The sequence below is a fragment of the Colossoma macropomum genome, unplaced genomic scaffold (genome assembly GCF_904425465.1).
Source record: "Colossoma macropomum unplaced genomic scaffold, Colossoma_macropomum, whole genome shotgun sequence".
In the NCBI taxonomy this organism is placed as follows: Eukaryota; Metazoa; Chordata; class Actinopteri; order Characiformes; family Serrasalmidae; genus Colossoma; species Colossoma macropomum.
The window spans coordinates 17561624-17577062 of NW_023494789.1; the positions used below are offsets into that span (position 1 = coordinate 17561624).

The 15439-nt window shown below is 38.2% G+C and overlaps 1 protein-coding gene across 1 annotated transcript; it reads right to left on the reverse strand.

Moving 5' to 3' along the window:
* Positions 1 to 9441: 9441 nt before the first annotated feature.
* smx5 lies at positions 9442 to 14077 on the reverse strand. Its single transcript, XM_036569533.1, has 5 exons — positions 13981 to 14077; positions 11137 to 11204; positions 10942 to 10972; positions 10781 to 10840; positions 9442 to 10023 (listed from the first exon to the last, which is right to left on the reverse strand). Exons 1-5 carry the CDS (start codon positions 13981 to 13983, stop codon positions 9898 to 9900), a joined length of 288 nt encoding a protein of 95 aa, XP_036425426.1. The 5' UTR covers positions 13984 to 14077; the 3' UTR covers positions 9442 to 9897.
* Between the last annotated feature and the right edge of the window lie 1362 nt (positions 14078 to 15439).

Here is a 15439-nt window from a genome sequence, read left to right on the forward strand (position 1 = left end):
TCATCTAGAGATGGCATATTGGTATTAATGGGTATGGATTGATATCAGAAGAAAATGCAGTATCAAATACTGAAGGGAAAAAAGAATGAATCCAAACCACATAATCCTGTACATGTGCCCTGAAATAGCACACAGTCACGTGATGGTAGCTGTATTTCCTCCCACGGGGTAGTAGAGCGTATGAGTAGGGTGAGCATGATAGACTACATTTAGATGCTCATCTTAAGTGACGTGCTTCAATTAAAAATAGCTTATTTTAAATATTAGTGTTTGGCATCCACTAGCACTCAAGGTTTCAATATCGGTATCAAAAAAGACGAAATTGTGCCATCTCTAGTATCATCAGTTAATCGTTAAGTTTAATAAAGTGTTAACGTTCCGGGAAAACAAAACCACAGTGCTGCTGCCCTCCAGGACCAGAGTTTGAGGAAGCAGCACTGACTGGCTGCACAACTACATGGGGTGGAAAAGCCATGCACATACCGTAACAATAGTGGAGTTGTTAGAGAGTCATAGTACACGAGAGAGAGGAACTAAACCAGTGCCTCCATGAGGTAGTGAAAAAGCCACAATAGAAGCTCTACACCTCCAACATTTCATTTCCCTTTTACCAAACGACCTAAGAATAGACAAACGTTTTCTTCAGCAAACAGAAATAAAACTTCAAGCACAATCAAAGGTGCTAATAAAGTAAGGATACTAAAGAGTTAAGTTTGCAACACTGCACATGTAGTAAGCTCAATGTGAATTACAAATGAGCCCTTCATGCTCAGGGACACAGGTTCCATGATATGGAAGATGACAAAACATTCACTCATCACTACACTTAATGGCCAGAATGTATTACACCAAGGCATTCATCTTCGTACACAGTTTCATAAGCAAGCAAGCAAGCAAGCAAGCAAGCAAGCTACCACGTGATACAGTTGTTTATTTCATTTTAAAAAGCTGTTGCATTACACTTAATGAGAATTCCATCTGTGGGTCAAATGCCCCTATAATAGAGAATATACCCATATGACTGACGCTAAAACCACTGGAGGAAAATTTTTTGTTTGGCAGACTTCATCCTGACAGTTTCAAATAAATTATATTTCCAGTTTGCTCAAAAGAAAAAAAACATCCAGAAGTAGAAAAAGAAAATGAGCAATGGGTGAATCATCAGATCTTATGACTTTCTTGCACTGGTCTAAGGTTATATGGTAGTTTATGTGGAATTCAACACTGACTTTAGTTACAGGCAGTTTCCAGATGGCAGCACAGTCATTTCTGAAGCCAAAAAGGCTCTCAATGCCTTCAAAACATTAAAGCACTGTGGTGCTGCATTAATGTATTTTACAAGAGACACATTAAGTAGATTTTTAACAGATTTAGCCCAATCAATATGTGTCCCCTTTTTATTGCTGCAGGAAATAACGGGACTTTGTTGGGGGGTGGGGGGGACAGGGATACCCAGTAAACTCAACCAGTTTGCTTTACATCTGCACTGACCATTTCTGTAAAAGCCAGTTTGGTTAAATGTGACAGTAGTATATTGTGCACCCTAAACCATGAAGGTATCAGATCCCTTTAAGGTTACTGTAGGATGGTACGAGACTTTCTGCTTCCCCTACAGAACTGAGAAAGGCACCACAAGCCTAAAAATCAACCATTGTCCCAGTACAAGCTTACGTGACTCGCTGGCACTTGTCTCTTCCAACTCCTGTACCATGAAGGAGCAGGAGGGATTACATAAATACACTCAGGTTTTACATCCGGCTGCTGATTTTTACATTAGCAGAATAAGCCCAAATAATATAGACTTCCCATTGCTATTTAAAACAATTTATTTTTATATTTAATAAAACATGAAATATGACCAGAGTGCAAGTTCAGCAAACTTTTTTAAACAGTGAACTTCACACATTTTACACTTTCACGCAACTCAAAAATCATACAAAAGTGTATCATTGAGGTCTTCAGGGCCAAGCCTCAGGTGTTTTTCTTTCTTTGTTGAAATCTAAAAAGACATGGCTTCGAATTTACCACATAAAATTACTCAACAATATGCACTTCTCATTACCCCCAAACGAAAAAAGGAAGAAGTCACTCTCTGTACCTCTTCGTCCGACAGGTCACACATTGAGGAGTTAAGAACAGGATCCTCGCTCAGGTATCCATCCATCTAGAAAGCGGGAAATAAACAGTGGTTAAGATCAAGAACAGTGTGTTAATGACAGAAAGGCTACATTTGTGTATCAATACTAGAAGACCAAAAGTACAGCAGTCTGCCAAGTTCACCTTGTCCTCTGACACAGTGTAGTGTGGCCCAATACTGGACTCCATAGCGGTGCTCTCCTCCATGTAGCGCTTCCTCTCCTGCACATAAATTTAGTCACTTTAGAGTCTGTCATTAGTGTAGATCAGGGATGCTTACGATCCAGTACTGGAGGGCAAAGCACTGCAGGTTTTGGCACTTTACACACCAACATATCTCACTCAATTCATTAACTTACCAGGGCCTTCAGGAGCTGAACGTCGTGTGCTAGAAAAGTTCTTATCTCTACAAAGCACTGCCTTCCAGGACCAGTCTGACACCCCCGTAATGACCATAGTACCCTACTGTTGTACACCTGAGTAGCCGGTCATGCCTCAGTAAGTGAGCTCAGACAGGCCTAGTGAGGAAAGAGCCTAGCCAACATTCCTGGACACAACTAAACACATAAAACTGACAGACCACAGCTCATGTATTTACCTTTATCAGCCGGTTATAGAAGAACTTTCCTGGCCATCTGAAGGGGCTGAATTTATAACAGTCCAAAAAGAAACTCTAAGATGCATGACTTATCAATTTCCTAGGACAGGCATCAACAGAAAAACTAAAACCAAGTACACCAAAACTTACCGTCTGCCCCAGAAAGTTAAGCCCAACAGTCAAATCGTGTCTTTTTCTCTTTGGCTATAGGCAACCAGGCAAGGTCAAAGGATATTAAGCATGCTAGCTAACTAGCCCACCCCATCTTAAGCCTTTGAGTAAATGGGCCCGTACTGTAGCACAACTGTTTGCTAGTAGGCTAAAACAGGCCTGATTGTGTAATGGACGGAACTAATTAGCTAGCAAACGTTATGTGTAGCCGCGTCTTGGAGACTGATGTGCCTCAAAAGTTAACAACGGCCTTTGCTAATATCGCTAGTTAACTTTACCAATAAGTTACACAAGCTACCCTGTCAGAGAACTACTAATTAAAAGGCCTGGCATCTGCTCGACGGCACCTCACCGTTTTCCTCCTCCTGCCCAGCACCTGTTGTTTCATGGTGTGGTCTAGTACTAAGTACTTTTTCTTTACAACAACTAGAAGAAAGGACTGTTTTACCTGCTTCAGCTAACACGCCTCTAATGAGTGCAGCGGAGCTACACGGGTGTTTAGAAAAACCGTTGGTAGAGCCCTCGCGTGACCGTTTCGTAGATTTTAATCAACGCAAAAGGCGTCATAGATCGGTAGTCTCATTTCCAAAACCTAAACGGGAGGTACACTTATTTTTTCTCAATTTCTTCATAATTAAACCATTTAAACGTAAAAGTACGTGTTTTAATGAAAAATTCGCAGTTCTAGAGAAACTCGTCGAGTAAGAATCATTCACGGTGGTGGTGATGGGAACCCAGACGTCTGAAGAACGTAATACCTCTAAAAAGCTCCCTCACACAAAGTTATTACATAAACCGTTACAAATACGCTGGCTAATGCGTTGTTTTACTAACGTTTTGAGGAAAAAAGGTGTATTTAAAAAAAAGAGCATTTATTGTTATGAAAGCCTCTTTCTGACACTGGAGAAAATATAGCCATGTAGTAAGTCATAATAATGAGAAGGTTTTTTCATAATTATGACACAGCGTTTCATAATTATGTCTTGCTATCTCATAATAGCCTTCTACCTGATGACTGCTGGGATAGGCTCCAGCTCCCCCCACGACCCATAAGGTTAAGCGGTTTAGAAGATATGTGTGTGTGTGTGTGGGTGTGTGTATCTCATAATAATAAGACCCAGCTGGCACATGACCGACCTTCAACGTTCAAATGTGGTTGAAATAATGTCAGTTGTTATTTCAACGTTGAAAAAACGTTGAAACAACTGTTAATGTTAAATGATTGTGAAATGGTTAACAAAATACTCATAAATCAACGTTGAAATTTCAACTTTAAATCAACATAATGTCATAATCATCTTACTTTACAAATATGATCATTATTATTATTATTATTTTATTGCCATTTTTTATATTTTGATCATAAGAGCACTTCAGAAATCTAAATTTATATGTTAAAAATAGCAAACAACAGAAACAATAATAGTAACAGGCAAATTAAGTTTGCGAAAAAACCTTGTTTGCCGCCCATTGAAACAGCATGAAGAACTATGCAAACTGACAATTAGCGCCTCTACTGAGGCGGGCTAAGTACACCCGCCTCTACTGAGGCTGCCCGAGTGCGCCTGCGCTGCGGCGACGCGCGCGATTCACCAACGTTCAACTGAGCGGGAACAGCGTTTAGAGCGGCTTCTAGAAACTTCGGAGGACTCCAAAACGCGTTTGGTGAGTAATACTTGGTTTATTTGACGTACCAAGTTTTAATCGAACATTTACTTAGATTTAATCCTATAATCTGATAATGTTGAACTCTTTATACAATAAATCGAAAATTAGCGTCACTTGCTAAGTTAGCTAGTTAGCCAGTTAGCCGGTGGTCTGCTATGGTGAGCTAGCTGGGCTAGTCACCTCTGGTTGTTTTCTCTCACAGTGTGAGACTTTATGAAGGCAGTTAAAAGGTAATTGTTCTAATTACTATTTTAAATGGGAACCACGTTTAGAATTCATGTTCTAAGTCTAGCTAATAAACTGAGTTGCTATCGAAATGCCCTGCTGTAGTGAAACCTACGATTGAAAGTGGAGCCAGACGTCCGAAGAATTCAGTGCCTCTGAAAACTCTCTCTCAGAAAGTTATTATATGAAATGGTTAAGTTAGATATATATTGTGTGATGCCTGAAACTTTGTTTTATGGTAGTTTTGTGCTTAAAATTTTAACCTGCTGTTTTTTTTTAATTCATTAATGCCGGAGGGGTGCATGCAGGGCAAAATAGTCTCCAAAAGAAAGCTCTTTTTTCCCAGACTAATTTTCCCACCATTACACAAAAACACATGTAGGTTCACTGGTGGTTTCAGATAGTAAATAATATGTTTATATTTGTGTTGTAGTCATGGTGACCCCTGGTTCCCATCACCACTGTAAAGAAACGGTACACTTATTTACAATGAACCATTTTATATCAAACCACTCTGAATGACTCTGCAGCCACATGTTTACATTGTTTGCATGTTTACATTGGACTGAATTATTCAGGAATTTTGAATTGGTAGAACTTGCAGTCATCCTAACTGAACTGAGCTATAACTTGGTTACTTTCTGTCCGATAGTTTTACTTGCTTGAATTCGAATATCTAAAACAATTAACATTAGATCAGTGTTCAGCTTTTGGAAATTCAGTATCTGTTGTATAAACTTTGAGCGTCCACTTTATGAGAATATTAATTTGTGTATGGTAAGTGGAATAAAACCATTTAATGCTAGTACAAGAAATCACTACGTCACTGACCGGAGATTATTCAAGTGATGTTTCTGAAATCTCCTTGTTCTCTTGTTGCAGTCGCCTGCACGTCCTTCGTACACCAGCAGCATCTTTCAGGTATGGAAGCAACATTAATTTACCTATCTTTTTCTGCTGGGTTACTGGTTTGATTTCATTCAAAAACAAGTACTTTTGTACTTTAACTAAGTTGTGAATTGGAAATCATAATGCAATATATATTAATTTAAATGCAATAGGACTTTGAATGTTAAGTGTCATTGCGAAAACCAGCACATTGTTATTTACAGAAACACTCTCCTTCTTCTATGCTGTTGCACCCACAACTGCTTTTTTCATGTTTCTTTGTAGATTTATTTCTCATAATGCCTGCTGTCTGCTATCTGGTGAGGGTTTTACTGATCTTGCTGACTTTTTTTTTCTTTATTTTAGATGCAGCTATGAAGAATCCACAGTAAGTCAAGCTGCAGGTGACAAAGAAATCGACCAGAGACCTCCACGTCTGCTAAGAGCTGAGTACATTTAACATTATTGGGTAGGGGTCAGATGTTCATATTCTGTCTGCCTCTCTCTCTTCCACACATGCTCTATATATACATTCACTGACTGCTTTATGTACCTTACTTAAGCCTGTTTGCAAATAACATTACATCACTGTGTTGCTGTGGCACATACTGGAGGGCAGGAAGTGATTTTCATAGAAGGCACTGTCACGGGTTCTCGAAATGCCTATGGTTTACATTGTTTATGGTTGCTAAATCGGTTCTAACTGAGAAACTACAAGGTTCTTTTATCAGGTACCAAAGCTCATTGTTCATTGGGGGGAAAATGCAAGAAATTGACCAAGAACACCAGCAAAAAATATGTTTTGCATAGTTTATCTGTGGGTGTGCACAGGTGGTGGATTTAAAAGGTACAAGCAACACCACTTACACTTAAATCAGGGATAACAGTTAAACAAAAGATGGGTGAACAAACATATTGCTTATATCTGCTGCCTCAATAGCAGGGAAGTCTTTCAGTTCAGTTGGGAAAAAAAACACTCCTTTTGAAAACATCAGGAACATCTGTCCAAGATTGTAAACTAGCATAGTATGGGCTTGCCTCCATCTTGTTTTCTGCTTTACACTTCCTGCCCTCCATCTGGAATTTGCACGTCATTCGAACCATGTGACTTTAGAGATTGTAGTCCATCTGTTTCTCTGCATAATTTGTTTACCCTTTTACCCTGTTCTTCTATGGTTAGGACCCCCCAGGACATGTATTATTTGGGTGGTGGATCATTCTCAGCACTGCAGTAACACTGACATGATGGTGTGTTAGTGTATGTTGTTCTGGTGTGAGTAAATCAGACACAGCAGTGCTGCTGGAGTTAAACACTGTTCACTCACTGTCCACTCTAGAAGATGCTTCTACTTTGCTAGTCCTTGTAGATGTAAAGTCAGAGACGATAGCTCATCTGCTGCTGCACAGTTTGTGTTGGTCATCCTCTACTCCTTCATCAGTGGTCACAGGATGCTGCCCACAGTTTGCTGGACATTTTTGGTTGGTGAACTATTCTCAGTCCAGCGGTGACACTGAGGTGTTTAAAAACTCCAGCAGCACTGCTGTGTCTGATCTACTCATACCAGCACAACACACACTAACACACACTAACACACCACCACCACATCAGTGTTACTGCAGTGCTGAGAATGATCCACCACCCAAATAGTACCTGCTCTGTGAGGGTCCATGGGGGTCCTGACCGCTGAAGAACAGGGTAAAAGGGGGATAACAAAGTATGCAGAGAAACAGATGGACTACAGTCTCTAATTGCAGAGCTACAAAGTACTCCCATATTGGTGAACCTGATTAAATGGAAAATGAGTGAATACAAGGTAGCTGTAAATGATAAAGTGGCTGTGTGTGTGTGAAATAAAGCACAGTGGTGTACTGCACACTTCAGTTTCGTATGTATTTTTCTTAACACATGTTTATTGGTATATGTTAACTGTTTACCTTTATGTACTGGGTATTCCATTTTGTTAGTGTTGTAGGCATGTACTGTATGTTTATGTAAGACAATTAAAGCAGTTGTTTCCAAATGATTTCTAGTGTTGTCATTGAAATTCATGCATGCATACAGGTGAAAACAGGTGAGCTTTAAGAATGTGTTACTTTACAAGGCATGATACAGTGCATACTAGCTTAATAGTATGCATATTAAAACTGTGACAAACGATTGTTCAGCTGTGTTCACCTGTGCTTTACTGTGTTCATCGGGTATTGGGTCAGTTGATTTTCTTTTTATTGTTGTCTGGATTCTGTTACGCTATTTCAGAATAAAAGTGAATGTTAGTCTACATCTGAGCAAATGCTATACTTTTGGTTGAGGTACATGTAGTTATAGAGATTACGATTTACGTAGAAACCGTATGGAAGTAAATTGAGTATATTTTGCTAGCTGGGAGCGTTAATAGCACAACGTATCTGGATGAGAGCCGAGATACAGACCAAAGTCTCGGCCCACGAGGTTTAAGATTGGTATGCAGTATTCGGCCGGGATGTGGCCCAACTGAATTTTGCTATCTGGGAGACTCAACGTTGAAAGCTAAGACGTTGAAACAACATGGCAATATCAACGTTGATTCTTTTTTCCAAATCGAAACATAATCAAACGTTGTTTCAACCATGATCTGTAACGTTGATTCAACCTTGAATAAATGTTGAAATGCCAGCTGGGGATTCTATGACTTATGATCTCATAATTTTGATTTTCTATCACATAATAATGAGATCCTATCTCAATCATATTTTAGTATCTCATAATTGACTTACTCATAATTGAGATTTTTTTTTCTAAATATGTAAATATGTCATAACTATGAGAAACATGATTATGATACAGAATATTATTATGATACTTAGTTATGAAAAACTTTCTCATTGTTATGACTTACTACATGGCAGTGTATTCTTTTCCAGTAGCAGAAACAGACTTCAATACATCGTGGCATGAAGTCCCTAAACAAAAATTATGGTTATATGTGTGTTGTATTTGTAGATGTAGACTTTCAATGACTTTGTTTACAACTCAGCAATTTGCTGATCTTGGAAAAACTAGTCAAATAGGTTTATCATTAAACTAGAACTGCATGTGTGCTGGTGTGTTGATGGATGATTGATGCCACTAGGTACATTAAAAAATTAAGTAGCTAATTGTACCAGGTTGTTTGGTTATTTTTCCACAGTCTACTTAATTTCTGGTTCATATTAACTTCTGGAGTTGTTTAAGCTCTTTTGGAAAACTAGTTACTAAAGGCCATTTGAGAACAGGCTATTTGCAGGAATATTTGTGCCACTTAAATCCTTTCCAGGCAGCAGTGGAGTTGGGCTATTAAAACATGAAACAGCAGACAATAAAATGATTGGCATCTACTCTGTTGTTAAAGCCTAAGGCTTGTTTTGGCCTCCTTTCTCTGTCACCCTGTTTCACCAAAAGCGCTGTAAGAAGATAAACATAACAGTGGACAGGTTCATTGCGATTCTCTTCCTGGCATCCTATGCTGATCCAGTTTTTTCAGAAACCCACTTTAACCCAACCACATTTCTGGAATCAATCGGAATAATCTGAATATTTTCAGGCTCTAGACCTCAAACTGTGGGGAATTGCAAACAGCAGTGCCATGCATGCTGTATAGCAGGAATAGCAGTTTTCCAGCTTGAGGACCCCTGCTCTGCATGTTTTACTGGGCAGTGCAGGTGGAAAACACTGTACAGTTTGCAAAGGTAAACACAAACTACTCAACCTAAGAAATAACACAACATCATCCAGCATATTAGTATTAATATTTTATTTCAACATAAGTGTGACAATTTACTGTTTGATCACTCACCCAGGTTAAATTCCTGTTTTTTTTCCATTCTAAAAAAAGAAAACTAAAGTGAAACAGAAATTCCCTGTTTTAAAGGCAAAATATGTTTGTCCGCAATGGTGCTTTCAAAATTAAGAAACAGCTACGCATGGTAGGTCACATGGATGATGTATTTGTGTATTTGACCAGAGCTAACGTACTACAAATGAATGAGAGCAAAATAACCCAGGAAACTCTAACAGGTCGTTAAAATAAGACTTACCCATTGTCTAGTTTAACCATGTCACTCCTATCTGAGGACAGACATTCAAACCAAACTCCACACATGGGGGTCACAAAAACTATACAAGTTTGCACTTTAAAACCACTGATGTTACATTATTTTACAATAAGCTCATCAAAAAGCAAAATGAAAGTAGATCATTGTTTCTGTTGCATGGCCTCTTTTCGTGCTGCGTCCTGTAGGAGCTGGGTGTCCACTTCATCAGCAGGAAGCTGAACGTACCGCACCACTGAACCGCGAATGAAGCAGTTTTTCACCGACAACTGAAAACAGCAAGGACAAGATTAAAATAAGAGTTACATTAGGTTTGGGAAACATTTATACTGATTTGAAAACCATTTAGGCCATCCTTACGAATGGATGTACAGCATATATATACACACCGACCGGCCAATCCCTTAAGTACCTCTCCTTGTATCTACAGTCCTTGTCCATTTGATCGGCTCCATTTACCATTTGGGTGCACTTTGTATTTCTACAATTACAGAACGTAGTCCATCTGTTTCTCTGCATACTTCATTAGACCCCTTTTACCCTGTTCTTCAATGATAAGACCCTCACAGAGCAGGTACTATTTAGGTAGTGGATTATTCTCAGTACTGCAGGGACACTGATGTGATGGTGTTGTGGTAGTACTGCACTGGTATGAGTGGATCAGACACAGCAGTGCTGCTGGAGCTTCAAACACCTCAGTGTCACTGCTAAACTGAGAATTAGTGATACATTGATACTGATACTGGTATCGGGTATTGGCCATTGACCCGAGGGTCTGCTCGCAGAGCAAAGTGCTGCTCACGCTGCGCCAATTGGGCACAAAGTCATTGGTCACTTTAAGCATTCCGCCTTGGCATATTTCCGATAGGCTTACACTGTGATTTGGGCCATTATAATGCTCCTATATAGTAAGTGGAGCTGATAAAAACACATGCACACACAAGGGTGGTTCACAGTTGATAGTGCGATTCAGTCCAAGACTAGGCTTAATCCGTGTTTGAGACACTGAAACTAAATGTTGCTCACCATGTGGGGATACTTCTCAGGGTCAGTGACACTGATGTCTGTGAGTTTGATGTTCAGATACTGTGACAATACATGAAAGAAAAAAAATATATTACAAAGAGAGGCCTACAGCAACCACTGATAATACAAAATATTGTATACAAAATATTCTACTGGCATACCTGATCGACAGAATGTAGTGTTCCACATATGCTGTAATTGTTTAAGAGAGATGTTAGTAAACAATATATGGCGGTCTATAGTTGTGTCTATTTCTAAATGTTCACACTGGAAAAAGAGGTAATAAATGGGCACATTTCTGGATTATTATTTAAAATTCCAGTGGCACTTTTAATTATTGAACATCATCCACTCACCTCAAGTCATTTTTTAATTCCACCACCACGTCTTTGCCCACCAGGGACTTGAAGAATGAGTAGAAAAGCTGTAAAACAATTGCAATAACATTACAGAACCAGTCACACATCAGTCCTAACAACAACAACAGCAACATCATCTAATGGTCTAGAGCAGCATTTCCACATTTTCACCCGTGTCATGAATAAGGAAAGCACAAATGTGTTCAGTGCAGGACTGAAGCTGGGAAACACTGACCTAGGGCCTGAGCATCTCTTACACAAGAGGTCTACATGGCATCCTTAAATTAAATGTAATACCTCAGACTTTTTAATAACACTTCTAATGTAATTTAAGACTAACTTTGCAGTGATATGAACATACACCCATTCAGTGTTTCAGCAAACTCTACAGCAATTACCAGTTTATTGCACATCCCTGCATCAGGCAAATGACCTGTACTATTCACTATGTCTGAGAGAGGTGATGGCAAATACTTTTTCTTTCTTTCTTTCATTCTATAAACAAACAAACAAACAAATAATTGACACCTGTTTGTATTCTGTGATGTAACACCACACAAATTTAATAAAAAAGACAATTTAAAAAGACAATTTGCATAAGGTAGTTTCTGACAAATTAAGCTTTTTAATTTTTTAAAGAAATGCCTACACGCTGCTCCAGAGTGGGAGCATTTCTAGAGTCTTAATCAAATTGATTAATGGTGAAAGCATAGCCAGTACATGTTATTTGAGTCTTCAAGAGCAATAATAGTAAACACTGTAATGACAATAGTATGACAAAAAAAACCATACACTTAACAGTGATGTTTAATAAAACTTAAGAACAGTGTTACAATAAGGAACAGGAAAACAAATAAAAATAACCAAAAACAACTAATAAATAGAAAGAATGATATATACTACATAAAAAAGTTTGATGGTTTTTCAAGTTAATAATGAGTGTCTGATGAGCATCAATGAGGACAGAGATCCACATCTTCAGTCCATAATTCACTACTATTTGTGTTTCATCCTTTAAACTAGGGGATTGTAACTAATTCTTCTTTTATTATACAATATGCATCAAGATATTTAGTTTTTTTTTGAGATTTAATAAGGTGGAACCGAAAATAGAAACTATAGAGCCACTTAAAAATACTATAATAATAATAATAATAATAATAATAATAATAATAATGTCTGTGTTCTTTAAGTACTGGCGATATCCTCAATATGCTCAGAAAAGAGTATGATGACATCATTTATCATGATAAAATATTGTCAAATTGCCCATCCCTACTTGGAACATTTCATAACCCAGTACCGCTCAATCTTAATACTTGATTTGGAACAGTCATTCAAGCATCCTGAAATATGTGAAGGTGTTAATTTAAGAGCTTTAAAACCAGTAAAACAATTCTAAAATCAGGTCTTCAGCTCTGGCCAGTTGAAGAAAATCATTCAAGTGTCCAATGTCAAAATGTTCAGTGTCAAAGTCTGAACACTAGAAGGTGCTCTGTTACCTGATAAGCTGTTTTTAATACCCCTTGCTTGGATTTGGAAAGTCTGCCTACTTCGGAAGTGTCCAAGTTATGCATAAATGTAAACCTGAGTTATGCACTGAATAACAGACTTAAAGTCTAAAGTTTAAAAAAGGTATTCACTGTTTTATGCAATAAACCTATTTTTATGTAAATTAAAGCCCACTTAGTCATGGTCCCATCAGAGAGAAGCTTGCTTCAGTTCCCTTTCCTGGAGGACATCGCTCTGAGTGAGGTAACATTACCCAGCAGTTCACACACCAGTCAGCCGCAACATTAAAACTACCTCCTTGTATCTACTTATTGTCCATTTAAATCATCTCCATTTATTGTCCAGGTGCACTTTGTTCTACAATTACAGACTGTAGTCCATCTGTTTCTCTGCATACTTTGTTAGCCCCCTTTTACCCTGTTCTTCTATGGTCAGGACCCCCACTGGTCCACCACACAGCAGGTAATACTTGGGTGGTGGATCATTCTCAGCACTGCAGTGACACTGACGTGGTGGTGGAGGTGTGTTAGTGCGTGTTGTGCTGGTCTGAGTGGATCAGAAGCAGCAGTGCTGCTGGAGTTTTTAAACACTGTGTCCACTCTATTAGACACTCCTACCTTGTTGGTCCACCTTGTAGATGTGAAGTCAGAGATGATAGCTCACTTGTTGCTGCACTGTTTGTGGTGGTCATAGGACACTGTTAGCTGGATATTTTTGGTAAGTGGACTATTCTCAGTCCAGCAGCGACATTGGGGTGTTTGAAAACTCCAGTATCATTGCTGTGTCTGTCATTGCTGTACCAGAACAACACACACTGACACCATCACGTCAATCTGTAATTGTAGAACTACAAAGTGCACCTATATTGTAAGTGGAAGTGATAAATTGTACAATGAGTGTAGAAACAATGAGGTGGTTTTAATGTTAAGGCTGACATAGGTTATATGGCCCACAATAATAATGAGAGTAACAAAACTACCCGATACTTCACGACTGACTGAAAGGTTTCTGCTCTGCACTTCAGGACTCAAGACCGTGTCCGTGTTTGCAATTAGTAAACTGTAATTTGAATTTGTTTGAAATATGGATGTTACAGCACTGCTGAAGAGTGAAAATGCCTTACAGGACTTCACTAGGTTACACAGCAGCAGCGACCGCAATTCGAGGCTTATAGTGAACAAACGTCACAAAAACTGAGCGTTTTAACTTCAGTCTTCTACACTTCAGTCGTCTGAAAGTCTTGGGTAATATAAAGGCAATCAGGAAAAACTATTATATTGTGGTATTTCCTCTACATTGTAAATATATTAACTAAAATAAAATACTCACCATCTTCACGCGCTCTTTGTGCTCGTAGTAGCCTACACCTGACCAAACTGTTTCGCCATTGGTCAGCTTATTCGAAGGCGGATTTATCCTCCCTGTTCATTGGTTGAGTTTGTAGTCGTCGTTAAAACGAGACCTTTCTAACGATTTCAAATTAAATGTCATGAAAAAAAAATCTGCTTAATGTCCTGTTTCATTAAAAAAAAAAAGCAGAGGGTCCATTTCATGATGAAACATTCATCTAGTTTTATTTTAATTATAATTATTTCTTTCAAAATAAAAGTCAAGTATTCACAGGAAACCGAGCGTCTGCAGTTTTTTTTGTTAAAGTTTCCCAGCCCAGCGCTCAGAAATGAGTACTGTCAGTACTGCTCTTCTTCCTGAGCTGTCCGCAGTGTTTCCTCTCTCTCACCAGCAGAAGGCAGCATTTACAAAGTAATTCCACATCAGTCAACCTATTAGCCTCGGGGAGCCAATCTCTTGTTACAAGGAATTGTTAAAGCACTGCTGGGTAACATAGATCATAGCCGTGACTTATATGCCGTTCACATTTTTCATTATTTACTCATTTTTTATCTATTAAATTTTATTTTATTTATCTAAATTTAAATTTAATTTGCTTTGTTATTTACGTGTGGATGTATGTATCATAATTTCATTTGAATAGGTTCAATATAAATTTATATATAGCCCTGTACTGTTTAAATAAAATTGTATAAAATGTAATTGTAATGCTTGGGATTCATTTCTGTAAGACACTATCTTTTAAAAAATAAATATGGAATTAATAAACTACCTTAACGGAAAAAAACAGTGGCTAAGCTATATTACTTCAATGAATTTAAAATGTCTAAAACAGCATCAATTACAGTTAAAGCGCTTTCTATTATTTCTATTTTTAAATTTTTATTACAGCTGTGCACTTTTGGCTACTTACCAAGAGCAAATGACGCTTTCACAACTAAAAAATTATTTTCTATTTATTTCTTTTTTTAGAAGTTTGACTAACATCACTTTGTATTAGAACTATACAGCGGCCTTTGTTGACTGTTTCAGACCAAAAGGATCCCAAACGATGATAGTATAGCAATAAATAATAAAGGTCCGAGGGCACCGAGCCTCAACCTACACTCAGCTTTCATATAATTACTTTCAATACAGATGATCTCTGTACAGACTGTTTCTATTACCACTAATAATAATGCAATCTTTTTTGTCACAATAAAAATATTTACTACATAAAAATCCGGAGTCTGATTATCGAGACCTGCTTGAGTGACGGATGTCAAATATGCCCCTCTAGATCGGAGTTTTTGGACGTGTAACACGTTCTCATCGTTCCTTTGAAAACGCGGAGACCGAAAAGAAGTGAGTAAACTTTGAAATTTTACAAAGATAACGCTGCTCTGAAAGCAGACAGACTTACCAGAGTTCTGCATTACTCTGATGACGAAAAAACAGG

Bases quoted from the DNA above. Each gene is read 5' to 3' on its own strand.
- smx5 (XM_036569533.1), bottom strand. The intron at 10,973-11,136 runs GTGAGTGGATGA...AAACAATTACAG, and splicing joins GAATTAAAAAATGACTTGAG to CATATGTGGAACACTACATT. The intron at 10,024-10,780 runs GTGAGCAACATT...TGCTGTTTTCAG, and splicing joins CTGAGAAGTATCCCCACATG to TTGTCGGTGAAAAACTGCTT.